The sequence below is a fragment of the Lotus japonicus genome, chromosome 6 (assembly GCF_012489685.1).
Source record: "Lotus japonicus ecotype B-129 chromosome 6, LjGifu_v1.2".
NCBI classification, from domain to species: Eukaryota; Viridiplantae; Streptophyta; class Magnoliopsida; order Fabales; family Fabaceae; genus Lotus; species Lotus japonicus.
In genome coordinates this window covers 60,021,702-60,041,778 of record NC_080046.1, presented here as the reverse complement: position 1 = coordinate 60,041,778, position 20,077 = coordinate 60,021,702, and the positions used below count along the sequence as shown (strand labels likewise).

General features: G+C 35.7%; 2 protein-coding genes across 2 annotated transcripts; one reads left to right on the top strand and one right to left on the bottom strand.

Annotated features, from left to right (window-relative positions):
- Positions 1-137: 137 nt before the first annotated feature.
- LOC130721874 (uncharacterized) lies at positions 138-3,435 on the top strand. Its single transcript, XM_057572460.1, has one exon. The coding sequence runs from the start codon at positions 152-154 to the stop codon at positions 458-460; it is 309 nt and encodes a 102-aa protein (XP_057428443.1). The 5' UTR covers positions 138-151; the 3' UTR covers positions 461-3,435.
- Positions 3,436-5,390: 1,955 nt separating this feature from the next.
- Positions 5,391-10,924, bottom strand: LOC130724216 (protein argonaute 4A-like). Its single transcript, XM_057575401.1, has 20 exons — positions 10,820-10,924; positions 10,508-10,713; positions 10,199-10,399; positions 9,977-10,113; positions 9,803-9,900; positions 9,619-9,710; positions 8,224-8,506; positions 8,025-8,132; positions 7,861-7,923; positions 7,658-7,771; positions 7,411-7,576; positions 7,068-7,318; positions 6,840-6,970; positions 6,645-6,710; positions 6,463-6,526; positions 6,248-6,371; positions 6,071-6,144; positions 5,891-5,985; positions 5,768-5,799; positions 5,391-5,603 (listed from the first exon to the last, which is right to left on the bottom strand). The coding sequence occupies exons 1-20, from the start codon at positions 10,922-10,924 to the stop codon at positions 5,446-5,448; spliced, it is 2,568 nt and encodes an 855-aa protein (XP_057431384.1). The 3' UTR covers positions 5,391-5,445.
- Positions 10,925-20,077: the final 9,153 nt, after the last annotated feature.

Here is a 20,077-nt window from a genome sequence, read left to right as displayed (position 1 = left end):
AACCTTGGATAGTCCAAATTTGCTTAATTCACGCGTACAAATTATTAATACGCAGTTTTTTTGTGTTTCACGTTGCTTCTGATCCTATATATACCAGTTTCTATTGCAGTATTAGCTTTTAAGCAAGACACAATACTTGTGGAGTTCAGAAATGGCTCTAATTAGATGGCTTGTCCACTCAGCTTGCCATGTTTTGGGGTACACCAAAGAAGAACAATGCAAGCAAAATATCATTGGAATATCAGAGGTCAAGTGCCTTGGTTCTTCTTCTTCTTCTTGTTCAGGGTTTCAAATGCCACTTCACTATCCACGCTACACCAAAGCAGAGTATGAGAGCATGGAGGAATGGAAGCTGGACTTGCTGCTTAACCAGTATGGATTATTAAGTTTCAAGGGAAACAGCCTTCATGATAAGAGAGCTTTTGCTATGGGAGCATTCTTGTGGCCAGATCAATACTAATTATGATTAATTGAATTAGAATAGCTTTAATTTATGCTATATGCTAATAGATGTACAAGTTTTGTACTTGAACGTGGTATGTTAGATATATAGATAAAACAGTAAAGTGTGAAAGAGTTTATGTGTGTATTTACTTCTCTATGTAATGAACTAGATAGTGACCCGTGCGATGCACGGTTGCTATTTTTTAATTACAATCAGTAATTTGTTATGAATATAAATTAAATACTATTTAATAGTTATATTAAACTATTTTGAAATCTAGTGTATGAAAACATATTTTCCTCAACAATATCTATTTCAAATTTAATTTTCCACAATACATGTGTGTCATAATTGTTTGTTATTTAAAATATGTGATTACAAATTTAGAACTATGTTTTTTAAAAATAAATTCCACTGCTTAATAATGTCTTTACTTTTGTTTGAGTATAATATGAAAATACTATATATGTTTTGTTGTTCAGGATAAAATGGTTAACAATAACGTTTTAAATTGGATTTAGAAAGATGTGATAGCTGGTATTGTATATGGAGTACGTCAACCTCATTGATTCTTATTATAAATACATCAAACTAAATCTGCTACTCCACTATTTCTTAATATGAGTTAAAAAAATAATTTTTAAATATACCATTAATAATTGTCTTAGCTGTTAAACATAATCATTTTATCTCACAAGAAACACAATCATTTCTCTTCTCATCTATGAGTCAGAGATAATGTCAAAACTCCTTTGTTAGTTTGATGAACGAATTCGTCGCACATCATTCTCAATGAAAATGTGGTGATATTGAAAATTTTAAGAATGTTACCAAATTCTTTGTTTCTCTATAATGTCAACTACAATACTAAGTAGAAAGAGCAAACATGAAGCACCAGATATTTATCTCTTCTTCCATATCAATATATCTATAGTCAAAATACTCGAAAGCGTAACAAAAAGAACAACACAACAGATGGGGGAAGGGCTAAATCAGTCCAGCAATATCTGTTATATACTTATATTATAAGGGCTCCATAAACATAAAGATTAACTACCACACGTCTAATAAAACTCATGGCTTTGTGATTCTATATTGCAGACCAAACTTCATAGCCAACAATTCAGTGCACGTAATAAGTCATTCCAATTTACTAACCCCAAAATGACAAGTAGCCTATCTGGAGTCCTATTCATTTGTATGGACCTGGAAAAAGAAATTACAACTTTGCTTTCATTTGTGCAAAGGAAGAAAACCAGTGCACTAAAGTTTTCAAGCTTTCCCATGCAATAGGATTTCTAAATCATTTAGTAATGAAGGAAATGATATTCAAAGTAATAAAGACAACAATTGGCCAATTAGACAGACATAAGGAGAAGCATCATTAAGATACATCAGTACTTCTTGAAAGAGTATCTCAAAATTCACCAGGGCAAAATGGTAGCACGTCAACCTGCAATACAGAAAGATGAGGCTGAAGTAAAAATTATAGTTTTATGCATGATAAATAAGATTATTTAAGTAGCACTATAGTGGTTGGATATATGCCTGCAACTTGTATGAAAAATTACATTCCTCTGAATCAAATATAATGAATGAAGTCAATGAATCAAATAAACAGAGCATAGAATATAAGAGATAAATTTGAAAGATGTTGTTGAAAAGACTAAGCTTCAAATTGATTTTATAGTTTTATACATATGCAACTATATAAAATGTGTTCAGGAAAGAGGTAAGAGGCAAACCTGATATAAAATGTGCATCCAATTAGCACCTCGAGGACTGACAACATGTTCCAAAACTTTAGCACATTTTTCGAACTTCATTAAAACTAAATTAGTATCACATGGAAAAAAACTGCACATGAAAACCATTTTCAGTACCATGCATATATGAGTACTAACTTTTCTAATATATTTAGCTTATTGACTCCACTTTGACATCTCAAACACAGCTATAAAAAGTTCAAAAGAGTATAGACCATGTCAAAGATGTCCAACAGAACAACATAAATGACATAAATTTATAGTCACATACTCACATAGGCAAACAACAAATAAGCTTGAAACCAATGAGCATATGTGCATTAAAATGCATTTAATTCCTTAAAGTCCTAAATCCAATTAACTTAACTGCTTTCTTAAATTCTTCAGTTCCTTGGTCAGAGTTTTTGACAACCTTGGCCGCAATTTCTTGTTTTTATGCTAATCTGTATTGGTCTAGCCATAATCACTGCCATTAGTCTGGGCATGTTATGTGTGCTTTGTGATTTTGAATTATGATGGCAGCTATAAAAACAACTTACCCTATGAACAACATATAATTTAAAGACCAAAACTGTTCAATTTCACTCAGTTCTCGAGCATCTCTCCAGCTAGAAGACTTTAATGATGTTATTTGAAGAAAATATTAAGTTTTATGACTGTCAAATTACATTAAACATATACTTGGGTTTTTAAGAGATAGGCATACAGAAAGAAAAAGGACTAAAAAACTGTAACATAAAACTGATAAGATTAAAATTATTGTTCACATAGCTTCTTCATAGTTTGTCAGTTGTTAGCTACAGAGTATCGACAATATGGAAAATAACTTAGCAACCACACAATTAAAAAGTTGACTAAACTTGATCAAAGAGACTAAAGTTGAAATTCTGGAATAAAGCTTATGTGATAACATGAGATTATACTGATAATTCGCCTAAACCTTTGAAGTCTATATAATCATTTCACCTCATTGTCATCATTCCATTCTATGCCTATTAATAATTTGCTTTCAGAATGCTCTGGGCTCTAACTCTTTCTTCCTTAGAATATAAATCCAGCCAAGATTCAAAGTTGCTCATTTGCTATCAGTTGGCACTTCCATTGGTAAAATCATACATCTGACTTCTAGTAAAAACTCTATATACCAAAGCTGGTTCAATAGTTTATTGGTGTTACTCTTGCACAAATAAGGAAAGGAATAATACCAAGTAAGCATCAAGATGTGGAGGATAGTTGTTGTGTCAAACCAACTCAATACTATATTGAGATAAACTAAAATCTTGAATGTAGCATGTCATAACCCCATAGATAAATGATACAAATTGTGCAAGAGTAAGAATGCCTAGAGAGTTTTTCATGTACCGGTTATCATTACATGCTCCTAAGAAGCACTCACAGAGGCCTGTCATAAAAAAAATCTAAATCTGAGAAGAAAAAAACACCTTTTCTTTAGACAAACATTAAGGAGCATTATGGACTATCATGGTTATTTGCAAACCTGAAGCCAAAGAATAAGGTTTAATAAAATGCAAATATAAGTTGTGTGGCTTTTAAGGATCTCCAAGTTGGCTTTTTTATGGACTATGATGGATATTCCCTAAGATTTTGAAAAAATTTGGTTCAACTTCCAAGTCAGGTGGGCTTCTTTGTTTATTGAATGAACCCCCTGTTCATGCATCTAGAATCAATTCCACATATCACACACATAAATATTAGAACATTGCAAAATTTATAGACAAAAGAACCAAACAAAAACTAAACTAAACAAAAAAGATGGACATAAAGAACCTTCATTCCTATCAACAGGACTGCTTGATCGCCAGTCCATCTTCACCGGTTTAATCCCATTATCCAAGCTGTTATTTTTCCTAGACGAAACTGCATTGGCTGGTTCGATTCAGAATCCTGCAACCTTTTCTCTGCCTCCTCAAGCTGCACATCATTCACAATCTTATATTAACCACCCAATAAAATCTACACCTTTAGTAGCTATAAGTATAACACACAACAAAGCTTCACTTGAGAACAAACAAATCTATGATAACAGTGATAAAAAACAACATTCTTGTATACACCACAAGAAAAACCAAGCATGATATTGAAAGGGAAGTAGTAATAGTAGTTGTAGTAGTGAAAAGAGTGACCTGAGATTGGTAATAAGCGATGCGTTTGTGGATGTTTTCGACTTGGGTGCGGTGTTCGATTAGAGCGACTACTTCCTCTTCTTGTTCCTCCCTGCTGGTGGTGCTTTCGTATTGTGCCACAAAAAATCTGAATTGGAGGGCCTTATATATGGAGCAATTGGCCAGAAAAGTGATGTAAAGTATACTCCTAACTTGAATTGGTGCAGAAAAGTGAAATTAGATGTCGAAAAGTTTTCACTTACGGGTCTGTGTTCAGAAAAGTAGAAAAAAAGCAGATAAAGGAGGAAAGGGTTTTTAACCTGTCAAAAAACTGGGATTTGCGGCTGTTGAAAAGGGTGTTTGCCGGTTCTCCGGCGAGGTGGGGCGGCGGCTGTTGAAAGGGATGCACGATAGAGAGTGAAGAATAGAGGCAGATTTGGGTTGTCTGTGATGGTGGTGCTCGCGGCAGTTGCCAGGTTGAGGATTCCGATGATGGGGGGGGGGGAGAGAAACGTAGAGGATGTTCAGAAGAGAGGAGAGAGGCTGAGTAACCTACCTTTTTTATTTACTTTATACGTACATAAATAAAAAAGTAATAAATTTGGTGCAATTGTAATCGGAAAAGCAACAAAAAGGAACCAGCTTATAAAAAAAGAACAAAAAGTAGCCTTACCGTGGACCTTGACACACTGAATAAAACTCTCAAAGTGAACAGTAGATTTTAGCTACTTCCTTTGTAGTGTTTATAGATGTCAATATATGTGGGTGCAGTGTGCTTGTAATTGTTGTTCTTCTATTTAAGTATGATAGCTAGTTGTATTTCCAGAGAGAGCACTATATGCTAGCTACCTTGTGGTTGTCTACTTGTCTATGCATGTCTGTCGCATCTCATTGAAAATTTTGAATTGAAAGAATATATATCGATGCATCAAATTAGCTTTAGTTACTAACAAACAACTGATCCTAATTGATCTATATATACAACTAACAATAAATTTTAAACTCTTGTTCTGAAATCTATCTACTGCTGCCTGGGCTGTAATAAATTACAAATGGTATACTCAACTCATAGGTTTCCTTCCATGAAAGGAGATAAAGATAAAATAAAATGTTAGCAAAAGAACATGGAATTTGCAACCCTTTTATGAAGCCGGGGTATTTGAGGAATCGTAGTTGAAGATGTGCTGGAAGAAGTCTCAGACAGATCATCAAGCTTGACGAACTGTGCCATTTGGGCAGCTGCCAAATGAGCATAGCAAATGGGGGCAACTGCAATCAATAATGCACAAGAGTATCAGAATCTTTTTCACCATAAATTGCAAATAGAGATTATTTGAATATGACAATAACAATGCAGCAATATCTACTAGACACTTGCTAGAGTTGGATCAATGCTGTGGGAAGTTTAACATTGGATTGAAAAAAATATTTACCTACTGATATGCCAGTCGTGCTCCTCTGATACCTGTAAAAAACCGTCAAAATTCAGATTGTTAGGGGATTCTTAATATTTTGTGAGGCATATTTGGTGTATAAAAACCTAGCTGATTACTTACACATAAGATAGAGAGAGCACTAGTTCTTGCAAAGCATCTGCTGAGAACCCGATTTCATCATGTAAAACATGGTAATAGGTAGGTCGACTTGTCCCCTGTTTGTGCAAAGAGCTTTTTAGGTGCAAAGAGCTCTAAAATACTAGTTATAGTACTAGTTATGCATTTAACAATGATACTTACAATCATCCCAGAATGAGCAAACATGTAGAAGTCATTGTTTCTAGGATGACATACACTGTTGTCAATAACAGTTCCTACACACAGAAAAGTAATTAATGGGTTAGTTTAGTTAGAACAAAACATAAATAAAAAGTACCGTTTTTTGTTAAATTTTTGCTGTTCAAGTGATAGACAGACCAGCTGGAACATTTTCTTGAGCATTGTTTGCATGGAAGAACCTAGTATGATGTCTCTTCTGTGCAACGATCACAGTGAATTTGGGATTCCAACGCTCGTCATTGCCGTCAAGATGCTTACATGCCTGAAAATGCATTTTTCATTGATTGCATTCACTAAGTACTATAATCATATCTTAATTAAATTTACATTGGTGAGTGGACATGAATGAATACCTTAATAATTTCATCCAACTCAAAGTTCAGGACCTGGTTGAACTGGGACTCACCCACTCCGTCCCTAGTAAATTAAAGCACATTAAACCAGATTTATATTAGAGCTCGTACAGTGGAAATTCAATGAGTTTTCTATTTTACGAAATTAATTTTTAACAGTAATAGAATAAACTAATACCAACCTGAAAATTATAATGTGCTCAGGCTTCCTATGTTGAGAAGTAGCGTAGAAGTCCAATAGCAGCTCCCTGCAAAGTGAACACAATCAAATGGATGAATATGATTGATTGAGAAGAAATAGGATAAAAAATAAATGCCATGATGCCTGATTAGAGAATAATGAACACACGCACGCGCACGTGCGCGCGTACACACACCTGATGATACCATCATCCTGAGTATCAGAAACAGGCTTGTACAAAGATGAAATCATCTCAGCTCTGGGCGACTGAGTACGAACTGCAGCTCTATAACGAGAAATTTTAGGCCAACATCTTGAGCTTACAACCTGGAATATTTAATTACAAATGTAAGCCAAACATTGTGAGCTTATGCTCCTGCTGCTTAAGCAAACTTGTAATCAGAATGATAAATATGATTCATACCGCTGCAATAGATGGCACATCAGAACGACCAGGAGATCCATGTGAAACATCCATCCCAAGAATCAAGGTAGGAATATCAGAAACTAGGGGTATGGAATCTGCATCCTCAATTGATAGAAAGGAGTTCATGCCACCTAGCTTTGCATTAATCTTCAAAAGCACATTAGTAATGTACTGATCATTGAGTTTCGTGGGTGCAATGCACTGGGTTGCAATCCCTTCCTTAGCAAGACTTCTCTTTTTCCAAGGTCCTACATATTATTACATAATAGAGTATTATAAAAGTAACAAAAAAAAAAACACTGGGTAGTTAATTGAAGAAGAAGAAGCTTGTTGATCCTACCGTAAAGCTCGGAATTCTTTCTCTCTGGAAGGAGACATAACAGAAGCTGAGGGCGCTCAGACAGTTTGGACTTTAGATTTTCATACATATTGTCAACCCTGACAGCTGCTGACTCACGTCTACAATGATTATCCTCTTCAATTATCCCCAAAGGACGGTTCAAGCGCTACAAAAGAAACCGAACAAGTCGATTAGAAACATCAATCAAGTGAATTTGCCACATAATTGTTGAAGAAAACCACCTTACCATCCCTTTCCTTTCAGAACAAATCCTGATAATATTTAACAGGCGTTCCATATCACACCGAGCTGAGAAGTTTACAATGGCCCAATTCTTAAGCATCTCAGGCTCAACTAGTTTCTGTTAGAATGATCATGCTCGCTGTTAGAAAAAAAACTCTATATTTGGTTCAACTACACCATTTTAAAATAATAACAACAAAGGTTAACCTTGTCGTTGAAATTCCAGCGCCCATTCCTGGGAAGAATGTCCACTCCATCCCCAACTATAAGCTGAACAAACATTGGCATAACAAATGAAATCAGTGTCTTGAAAGCCATAAGTTATAATAAAACAAGGATAAGAAGAAGAGCATAGTAGACACATTACATACCCTTGGAGCTTGCAGAACACGTGCTTCAACTTCAATCAAATTCGGTTCAATGGTAATCCCACAAGAGTGAAGCATAGGCTCATTACCATATCTGCTGGCTCTTAAGGACTGCAGGAAACAATCATGTAAAGATATTAGCATGTAACTTGACTTGATCAAATCATTTGAAAATTAATTATAAGTAAACTACATAGCATACATCTTGTAAAGCTGCTTTCCTTTCTTGGGGTTTTTGCCTTGACTTCTCCACTAGTTGGGCCCTTTGTAAATTTGTAAGCGCCTTGGTGTACCGCTGCAGTGAGACCATTGTACATAGCTCCACAGGGAAGTAACAAGGACGCTTTGGTTTGCCAACATTGATGCATGGCATATCAGCAGAATAATGCAGTTCAATATTTTTATGGGCTTTGAAGTATTCATAAATTGTCATTTCACTTGACTGCTCTTCACCATTCGCATTCTTTCCACGTCTTAATAAAAATCTGAAAGATACACATGAAAATGATTATTGATATAGAGAATATTCTTTCTAGTGAGTGAAACTTATTAGACAAGTCCTAAGTTTGCATGAAATTGTTTGGAAGAGGTTAATAAACTTTCAAGTGGAATTTGAAGCTGGCGATTGGGTCTTCTTAAAGTTGCAGCCTTATCGAAGGCGATCTTTGGCTCAACGAATTAATCAGAAACTCAGTCCAAGATTCTATGGGCCATTCCAAGTGTTAACCAAAGTTGGAGCTGTAGCTTATAAATTGGACCTTCCTTCACATAGCAGAATTCATCCGGTGTTCCATGTCTCTCTTCTTAAGAAAGCCATTGGCGATTCGTTTCAATCTCAGCCCTTGCCTCCAATGCTATCTGAAGATCACGAGTTGCAAGTTTATCCAGAATCGGTTCTCAATGTTCGTGAAGATTCTCCTGGTAATGTTGAGGTTCTGATTTCCTGGCAGAATCTTCCTTCTTGTGAGAATAGTTGGGAATCGGGGGCCCGCATTATGAAGCCTTTTCAGACTTTCACCTTGAGGACAAGGTGAATCTTCAAGAGGGGGGGGGTATTGATAAGATTAAACCTCCTTTGATCCAAGTTTATCGCCGGAAAAAGAAGAATTTCAGGTCTGGAACCACCATGGGGGGTGGCGCAGCCAATACTGTGGCCATGGAGACTGCTGAGCAGCCAAAACAGCAAGGAGAGAGGGGAAATACGAATTTGGCAGATGGGTAGAGGCAGTTACCAGTCTGTAGTTATTAGGAGTTAGCAGTTATTAAGTGTGTAAGTTGGTTATGATGTGTGTATGTCAGTTTGTATTCAAAATAGAAACTGCACTATGCAGTTGTATAAATAATAGATGCAGCCTATTAGATGGTTGTCCAGACAATTATAAGTGTGTGGAGAGAACAGGCTCTCGAATTCCTGCTGTATTGTACTATTCCCAGTAGAGATTCTTCATCTCTGCAGTATCCAGTATCAATAGTAATTATCCATTATTCTATTCCCTTATCTTATCATATTTTCATAAATTGCTTGTGCACTTTATGGAAATTGCAAAAAGTCTGTAATAGATCGATGTTTCTACTCCTGAAGCACAAAAAAACTTACGTCTGTGACCTGCAGGGCTTTTCACTCAGCCCGGTGATTTTGTACTCGACATTATTGGCCTTGACTCTTAGATTTTTCAGCATTCTTTTAGCCTGAATATAATCATAAATCAAACGACCACAACTTATAAACTTGCAAGCATGAAACTACTACTGCTAGAGAGGATAACAATATTAGTTATTACCTTGATCCAATCAATTGAGTTTGGATGTTGAACATTTTGATTCTGGCAAAGGAAGTCCAAAACAGGCCCGGGCTTTACAAGCACTGTAGTTGAGACATCTTTAAGAAAGAACAACAAAACGATCAATCGTAGAAAAGGAACAGCAAAAGCATTTACCTTAAGAAAGAAGCTTACCAACATTGATGGATAAACCCCCATGAGTGGCTCGAAAGCTTGTGTGGAAACCACGGCAACTTTGAATACCACCTGCAAGGTCAGTAAAATTCCTTGGAATGTCACGGAAGAAGGATTGTCGTACAAGGAGACATTCCCTGGTGAAAAAAGAAACACAAAAAAGGTAAATAAACAACATGATTTCAAGCAAATGAACTGAACTTTTGCTTTGTTTAGACATACTGTTTTGCTGCACACTGCCTCAGTACAATGTCCAGGACCCTCAATGCTTCCTGGGAGCGCTCAGAATCCTGACCACGTACTGCATCTGTTATTGCTCGCAGTGGGACTTTCGCTGCATAATTTAGCTCCACCTTAATAGTTTTGGACCGAGATTGGAGCCTCATCCTCTTGTTGTCTCCTCCATCATTAGAGCTGCCAGGACTTCTGTTCCTTCCAATCCTGAAAAGCACAATATGAGCGAGCTCAAAGTCAGTGCTTGTAACTCATAATTACTAAATACAATCACAATACTGAACACTCCATATTTACCTCTTTGACAAAACTTCCTCCAGCACAACAACAAATTCCTGCTTGGTATGTTCCAGAGGACCAACAGTGAACAAGCTTTTCTCACCATCATACGCGAAACTCTTGTTACGTGGTAAGACATCATATGTTTCACAAAGCTTATCAATGACCTTTCTCCCAAGACCCTTCACTTCAAGTGGGTGACCATCCTCAAAAGACATGGCAACCTAACCAACAACATTTGACAAATCAGTAATCATGAATATGGATACTAGTACTACACATAAACATGCAAAATTAAACCCAACAACACAAAGGACACGGCGAACATACACTATAATGATAGAAGTAGCCGTCTTTCTTGTTCACGACAACACTGAAATGGTTACCTAGAAGTCTTATTTTCTGTCCCTTGGTTCCAAATCCTCTCCTAGCCATAGGCAAACGTTTTGATGTGTTCTCCATTTGGTCTTGTATTTTGATAGGAACAACATTAGGAGGAATGGTGGCTGGTGGAGGTGGTAGTGATTCCATTTCTTAAATCCTGCTCAAGAGTAATATATATTAGTAAAAATACTGAACCATTTTTCATCATATTTTTCACATTGAAGCAGATATGCAAGTACCAATCAAAACACATAAGATAAATCATAGTCACATGAATAAAATGTGCAAGTAGTGAATGAGATATATTTCAAATGAAAATGAGAATGTGAAACTAGCAATGCATGTAGACATGTAATTTGGATGAGTGTTGATTGGATCAGAAGGCCAAATAAACGTGACATTTTGCGGTGGAAGCAGGCGGAGGAAGAGAATCGCCACCAATCCTCCCTCCGAGTTTGTTGCCCCCAGCGCGACGTGGAGCTAGTCTGAGACATCGGTTTCGGAGGTTGAAGTTGGTGGCGGAAAAAACCGAGGCGGGGAAGATACTCGCCGTCTCAACTCGCTCCGGCAATGGCGCAGAGACTTTCTTCGTTTTTTTGGTTAAATGTGTTTTTAGTCCCTGTAAATTAGGGATGTATTGAATTTGGTCCCTTCAAAAAAAGTGTATAGCTTCTAATGCCCAACATTGTCAAAATTGTAACGCCTCAATTTCTCAACTGTGAATCATATTAGTAGCCAAATAAAGACTAAGGAATGATTACAAATTTCCGGAAACATTAAGGGTTTTTTTTTTCAAAACACTAAGTGATGAGAAGATAAAACAATAAAAAAAATTCAATCTTCAAAAATAATATCAATATTATAATACCCAAATTATATAGATATGATTAAATTCAAAATAATTATCTTTGACGCATGTGCTTCAACAAAACCAAAACAAATCTAAGGTTCAGAAAGAAGATAACAATGTCGTAAAAAAAAAAAAAACAAGATGATAAAAACTAAGGTTCATTTTGTAGCCTTCGCATAAAAAAAATATAGATCCTACGCTTGATCATTGAGTAGTCATCCATCGTCTAAAAACTGGTGTCAGGCGACCATACAACAAGTAGCAAAATGAAAGGGTTAAGTCAACAAATCAAGCAAACAAAATAGTCATAGCAAGATAATAATCATGTTATCAACAATCATTAATCGACATCAATTCAAAAAAATCAACATAATTAAGGTTCATCTCCTTAATCGATCAAGATGCAAATCCATATGAAACTACCAACAACAACGGATCAATATCACCTCACTAGGTGAGACAACCACACGTGACAACCAACTGTCACATTGTCAATTCATCAGAACGTCAACTACGATTATGACATCAACTCATATAAAAATCATCAATGTCATGCAACAAATTTCAAGTCTCTCCAACAATTTATGTCAACAACAAATTAGAAATATAACATTAAATATTCAACAAGTTCATGAATCAAGTAGAACATATCACCATCAAATACCAATCAAGCACAAACAAAACAATTTTAACACCTTACAAATGAACGGACAACCGCCAAGAACCCGCAAAGGTCCAAGGAAAATGGAGCTTGAGGTTTGATGATTCCTCAAGTGTATTTTTAGTGAGGGTGAGAAGTAGCTTTAGGTGAATGAGAATTCCTTCAACCAAAGACCTCTATTTATAGTGTTGAGTGAGAAAAAAAATGAAAATATCACAATAACTCTATGAATTTCGTGCACACTCTCAATTGGAGATTCTTCAGCGTAGTTGGCATGTGTCAGTGCGTTATATCCCTCGCGAGGAGAATGCGGTGGCGGATGCGTTAGCTAAGTATGCAGCTCGAGTTAATTGCAGCTGGCGAGTGTGGAGATTGCCTCCGGCATTTGTAGTGTCCTTGCTTTGCCAGGACGTTCTTGCTTAGTTAGTTTGTTTCGTTGTTTCATTTCCATTTGTAACCAAAAAAAAATTGGAGATAGACTTTTTTTGTTTTTTAATCTTATCATTTCACTAGATAAGTTTTGTTTCCCAAGATTTCACTTAAAACTATTCAAAATATGATAATGTAGAGTTATCTCTAGCCTTTACCTCTTTTTAAAATTTCTTTAATAGCTAAATCACAAAAAATCAACAATTTTCCTATATAACTAGCCAATTTTGAAAATATCAAAATAATTAGGGAGTTATTAAAAAATTCCAGAAATTAATATTTTCCTTCTCCCAAAATAATAATTAAACATATCAAATTTATTTTATAATTTTTCCCTAAAGGTTTTCCTTTTTTCTCCATTTTTAATCTCCAATTAAAGAATATCTTTAAGATATAGTTTTAAACTTATCTATTCAACAATTTTTTAAGTAAATCACATAAATTATTTTTATCAACAACCTAATCAATAATGATTATTTTCAGGTGTCAACTCAAAATTATCCAAAATATTATCTCTTCTTCAATTTTTAAAAGATTTACTAAGATAAATACAAGATTATCTCTATCTTATCTCTAAATTAAAATAAGAGATAAGATAATCCTGTTTTTCCAAATAAAACACAAAACAAGTATAATTATCTTATAAGTAATATCTACAACTATTATCTCTGAATGTAATTCAAAATTAGCCTCTCTTCTAATTTTTCACTTTTATCTCCTAATTTTTCAATAAAACAACTCTATCTGCAGCAGCTAAATTTTAAACTGACATCTCATAACAAATTTCAAAAGTTCCAAAATTTATTCCTAAGGTTCAAAATAAAATCTGAATCACTTTTTAAAATAATAATTTCGGATTTTAAATTATTTTAACCAAAAATAATTTTTATCATATTAATTAATAAAACCCAAAATAATTCAAATAATAATTTTTATCTCCATAATCACACGAAAATAAAACTAATTATAATTATTTTTATCAAATATATTCATCTAATAATATTATGTTCATGCATTATTATTTCAAAATCAAAATAACACTCAAGACAACCATGATTTAAAGTCAACCAAACAAGTCAACACAACACAAAAGTCAACATTCTTCTAATTATTATAATAATAATTAACTACTAAATATAAGGTCTTACAAAAGGGGATTTCTAAATGACTCATGTGAAAGTTTGAGTTAAATAACCCATCATTCAATCACATTGGAGATAGGTGAGTTGAAATTTCTATATTTTATTTATTTCCAACCCATTTATCTCCAACGTGATTGAATGATGAGTTATTTAACCCAAATTTTCAATGGGTCATTTAGACAACCCTTACATACAAAAATATAAAAATTAGTCTCATATTTCCTTTTTTTATTGAGTTAAAAAAACATATTTTTATCTTTTTTTTCATTTATTATTAAGGTATACATATATAAAGCTTACAATAATATTCATCTTCAATCTCTACCGTAGAATATTTTAATGTTATATGGTTAATTGTTTTGTACCTAAGCCATCTATAAAAAAAGGAATTCTATACCTTTTGTCTTGTTCCATAGTATTTTTTTTTTGTTACATTCCATAGTATATTTTTATAATTTAAAATCTAGACATTTGTATTCTAAAAATAAACTAAAATGTATCATACCCTCCCATTTTAGATGGAAACTGAAGAAATGCCCCAATTTTTATTGTGCATAAGTAATTTAGTACTTAACAACAATAATGTGTTAGTCTAGTGGTAAATAAGCTAGGGTGAGAACACAATTTGATATTGTAAAAAGACATCAATTGAGAGGTCAGTTTTTAAAAATATTGAGTCGAAACATGTTAAAGAAAAAAAAAATGTTAACCGCTTAAGGTGGTGGTGCATATGGATCATGTTTTAGTGTCTCATTTTCTCTCTCACCGATGAGATTGTAAAGTTTCTGTGCACATCATAACTAGCCGATGCCATGATCCGATTTAAAAGCAAACCAGCAAAATTTTCTATGTTCTTAGTTGTCTCTGTTTTGAAAGTTTAGGACATTTTAAGTTTCTTTATTTCTTCTGATACACCAAAAGAACGTAAAAGATATCTTGAAAAGGGGAAAAAGTTGTTTGCTATATACATTATTTATGGGTTAGATTAGATAAAAGAGAACACAAACCCAAAGCATTCAAGTAGAAAGTAACAGAACAAGTATACAAATAAAACAGTAGCCAATAGCAAGAGTGCAAGACAGACACAAGCCAAATAAAGGAAATATGATTCAACGCCATTAAAAAGCAAAAAAGCAAGAAAAAAAGAAGAAGGAAGAAACAACAAAAAAAAACAAGAAACCCAAAAGGCATTGATCATTTGATCACAATTCACAATCTTCTGCAGACACAACCAAAAAGAATAAAAAAAAGACTGAAGAAGGTAAGGTTTACGTAACGTGGCCAAGCTTACCTTTGGAGTTAGAAAAACAAGTGATAGAGGTTTGTGAGAAGATCAAAGCGTTTTACAGAAGTGAGAGGGAGCTTCTTAGTTGTTGTTAGTGACCATGCAATCAACATACACTTAACAAGGTTAATTTTTAACCACTACTAATATTAGATAGCAGCTGCCTTATAAACACTATTAAGCCGGATTGGATTCTTGGATATCCGTGAAAACCGTATATGCATATGACATTTTCGTTTACTATATTTTTTGGGTACATTTGCATAAAAAGAGGAAATAAATAAGAAACCGTTTTTCGTTTACTTTTACTATATTAAGCACATGAGTCTATATATTTTTATCCTCGTGGAACATTTGTTTGTGGAAATTCGATCCCATAAAATATGTTTTCACTCTTTAGTTAATATTTTTTTTAATGTATTCAATGATAAATATAAAAAAACTCCCTAAAAATTACATATAAGTGTAAATTTTCTTTTTGTTAAGGCTTAGTCAAAAGTGTCCGTTTGTTTATTGTTTTAATTTAAGTTTGTTGTCTAGTTTGTTTCCTAAATTCTAGTCTGAACGTAGCTGTAGTTTGTTACATCACGTGTGCTTATTTCTCTATTTATTAGTTGCCCTTTCAATGAATAAACAAGTCATTCCCATAATTGTTATTTGCTTTCTCTTAGCTAACATTCTGGTATCAAGAGCAATGACCTGAGAGATGGGTTCGGAAGCAAACTTTGCACCAGCCTCCATTCCGAAGTTCGACGGCGACTACGATCATTGGAGTATGCTCATGGAGAATCTCCTTCGATCCAAGGAGTATTGGGTTGCTGTGGAATCAGGCAACACAGAGCCAACGAGCAGGAATGGGATGACGGCAGCGCAAATAAAGAACCTGGAGGAGATGAAGTTGAAGGACTTGAAGGCTAAGAATTACTTGTTTCAGTCGCTTGACAAGTCAATTCTGAAGACGATCACGCAGAAGGAGACATCTAAACAGCTCTGGGATTCCATGAAGTTGAAGTGTCAAGGCAATGCTCGAGTGAAGAGAGCTCAGCTTAATAGTCTACGCCGAGACTTTGAGGTCTTAACAATGAAGTAGGGTGAATCGATCACTGATTATTTTGGTCGAGTAATGACGGTTGCAAACGACATGAGAAATTATGGAGAAGATGTGGATGATATCAAGATCGTTGAGAAGATTTTGAGAACCCTCACCGATAAGTGGAACTACATTGTTTGTTCCATTGAGGAAGCCAAGGACATAGATCAGCTTTCCGTGGATGCCTTGCAAAGTTCTTTGCTCGCTCATGAGCAGAAGTTCAAAGCAAGTGGAGAAGATGAACATGCTTTGAAGGTAACTCATGAAGAGAGCTATGGTGGAAGAGGACGAGGAAGGGCTGCTTTCCGAGGAGGCCGGGGACAAGTGATAAGTGTCAAATCTACTTAATTTTCATATCATTCTTGGGCACTTATTTAGGTTAGAAATGTGAAATAGCTATCAAATTTACCCTCAATTGTGAAGATATGGTTTACTAGAATTCCATGTAGAATTTAAGTGTTATTTATCAAATTTTGGTGTAGGAATGAATTGGGAATGAAGATTTGCTTCAAAGAGGCTTGAATCATAAGAAAGCATCAAAGAATAGTGCTTTGCTCAAAAGTTCGCTCAAGCCATCTTGCAACAGAAGGTTTTGAGTGCTTGGCTCAGAAGTTTGCTCAAGCCATCTAGCAACAGAAGGTTTTAAGTGTTTGGCCCTGAAGTTGGCTCAAGCGAACATTTGGTCGCTTGAGCGGTTGAAAGGCGGTTCTCAGTTCTTCCTTCACGATGAAGAAAGAGTTCGCTTGAGCGAACTTTGGACTGCTTGAGCGAACAAATTTGTTATAAAAAGAACATACCATCGTATTTTGCAGAGGAGCGGAAAAATTAGGGAAACAGAACAGAGAACTCATAGAGCTGAGGAGAAGAAGATATTTTTGGACTTCTTTGATCATCCATCGAGGTGGGAACGCTCGGCGGATGTCACGGATCGTCATCATCTTCTTGTTTCTCTTTGTAAGCCTTAAAGCATCCATGGAAATGGATTGCTAAACCCTTTTTGTTGGATTTGGATGTAGCCTTTAACTATGATGTGTTTCTCTTGATTTCTATATGAAAATATCATTTCTATTACATGATTCAATGATTTTCTCTTGTTCTTAATGTTATGTTTTAGTTGCGCACCTAGAACATATCGCTTGATTCGGCGTAAGAGCGGAAGCTACGGCGTCTAGATTCTCTGACATAGAGTTAATCATCTAGTAATCCTAATGTCTAGGAATGGAATTAGGCGTTGCTAGTCACTGAAACACCTAAGCTTAAAGATAACTTAACTTTGCTATGCATGTGAGGAATCAATGTTTAAGAAAGTAAGTTATAGATATCCACTCATGTGAGGAATCAATGAAGTAGGGTAGAATTGGTGTAGATGAATCATAAATAGGAATGAATTTCCATATAGAATCATAGGACACTAGTAGTTAAACGGTGAAGTCCAATTCCAACAGCTTTCTCATCTTGATATCCAATCGTTTTACTCTTGCTTTGTTTAATTTGAATGTGTTTTGGTTACCGAAACAATTATCAACCTTTTGAAAATCTATTGCTTGGGTAATTTTACTAGAGAACAACATTTGTATTAGCAATTCCCTGCGGATACGACAAAAACCCTATGCTATACTACAATTGAATCTTGAAGGATTCAAAAGTGATTCGGTGTAAAAAAAAATCTTTCAACAACAAGGCAGAGGCCGGGGTAGCCACTCAAGGAGTAAGGAACACAGTTGAGTGTTACAAGTGTCATAAGCTTGGACACTTCCAGTATGAGTGCCAAGCAAACTACGCTGGTTTGGAGGAATCAGAAGAGATGGTGCTAATGGCGTATGTTGACACGCTTGGAGACGATGGAGATGCTGTGTGGTATATTGACTCTGGGTGCAGCAATCACATGTGTGGTGATTCATCACTCTTCTGTGAGTTAGAAGAAGGGTTCAACAAGGTGGTTAGATTGGGGAATTATGCAAGCATGAACGTTGTTGGAAAAGGAAGTGTTAGATTGACTGTAAAAGGAGTAAATCACCTTGTACAGGATGTCTATTATGTGCCCGGTTTGAAGAATAATCTTCTCAGTGTTGGGCAGCTGCAAGAAAGGGGTTTGGCTGTACTAATGCAGTCAAATGAGTATCGGATTTATCACTACACAAAATGTTTGGTGTTCCAAACCAACATGACAGCGAATCGAATGTTCGTGTTGTTATCAAGCACTCAAACAATCAAAAGGAAAAGCAAAGAAGAGTGCTTCCAAGCAACCATTGAAGACGTGGCTCACCTTTGGCACCGAAGATTTGGTCATCTCAGCTACAAAGGGTTGAAGACTTTGCAAACAAAAGGCTTGGTGAGAGGCTTGCCAAGTTTCTCTGAGGGTGAAATTGTGTGCACTAATTGCTTGAAAGGGAAGCAGCATCGAGATGTAATCTTAAGGAGAAGTACATGGAGAGCATCAGCAAAATTGGAGCTGGTTCACTCTGATATTTGCGGCCCAATTTCTCCGTTTTCAGAAGGAAACAAGAGGTATTTTATTTGCTTCATTGATGACTATAGTAGGAAGGCGTGGGTGCATTTTCTTGCCTCTAAGTCAGATGCATTCACTACCTTTAAACTATTTAAAGCTCTTGTTGAAAAAGAAACGGGCTTGTCCATTAAATGTCTAAGAACAGATCGTGGAGGTGAATTCACATCAGACGAATTCAATGAATATTGTAAAGTGAATGGAATCAAGAGGCAATTAACTGCTGCATATACACCGCAACAGAACGGAGTCGCCGAGCGGAAGAATAGAATCGTGATGAATATGGTGAGGAGCTTATTGGTTGAGAAAAATGTTCCAAGAAAATTCTGGGCAGAGGCATTAAACTGGGCATTTTATGTTCTTAATAGATGTCCAACATCATCAGTGAAGGAAACGACACCTGAGGAAGCTTGGTGTGGGGTGAAGCCTTCAGTCGGGCACTTGAGAGTCTTTGGTTGTTTAGCATATGCTCATGTACCAGATGCTCGACGAACAAAGCTTGAAGATAAGAGTCGTTGTTGTGTCCTTTTTGGTGTAAGAGAAGAATCAAAGGCATACCGACTATATGATCCTTCCTCCAAGAGGATTATTATCAGCCGGGATGTCATCTTTGAAGAAGACGAGCAATGGAATTGGGAGAAGAGGTCTGAAGAAGATAACACATTTGATTTGGAATGGGAAGATGAGAAAAGTGAAGAAAGGGAGGAAACAAGTGATGATAATGAAGAAGAAAATGCAGCTGATAGTAATGAAGAAGAAGATGAAGTTTCTCCAATGATAGAACCCCGAAATAGAGGAGCACCAAGGTGGATGAATGACTATGTCTCTGGTGAAGGTCTTTCAGATGAATAGGAAGAGGTACAAACTCACTTAGTTTTGTTTGCTCATGTTGTTCATTCTGATCCTGCTTCATTTGACGAAGCAGTAAAGGAAGAGAAATGGAGGGCAGCAATGGATGCATAAATGAGATCAATTGAGAAGAATGGAACATGGGATCTCACGGAGCTGCCGAAAGGAGCAAAAAAAATAGGAGTCAAATGGGTGTACAAAACAAAGTTGAATGAGCTTGGGGAATTAGAAAAATACAAGGCTCGCTTGGTCGCCAAAGGGTATGCTCAGGAATACGGAGTTGATTATGAAGAAGAATACGCTCCTGTAGCTCGCATGGACACGGTTCGAATGATTTTGGCACTTGCTGCACAAAGAGGTTGGTGTGTGTTTCAGCTGGATGTGAAGTCAGC

Bases quoted from the DNA above. Each gene is read 5' to 3' on its own strand.
- LOC130721874 (XM_057572460.1), top strand. From the start codon at position 152: ATGGCTCTAATTAGATGGCTTGTCCACTCAGCTTGCCATGTTTTGGGG.
- LOC130724216 (XM_057575401.1), bottom strand. From the start codon at position 10,924: ATGGCTAGGAGAGGATTTGGAACCAAGGGACAGAAAATAAGACTTCTA. The intron at 10,400-10,507 runs GTAAATATGGAG...AAGGAACAGAAG, and splicing joins GAGGAAGTTTTGTCAAAGAG to TCCTGGCAGCTCTAATGATG. The intron at 10,114-10,198 runs GTATGTCTAAAC...TTTTTTCACCAG, and splicing joins AGGCAGTGTGCAGCAAAACA to GGAATGTCTCCTTGTACGAC.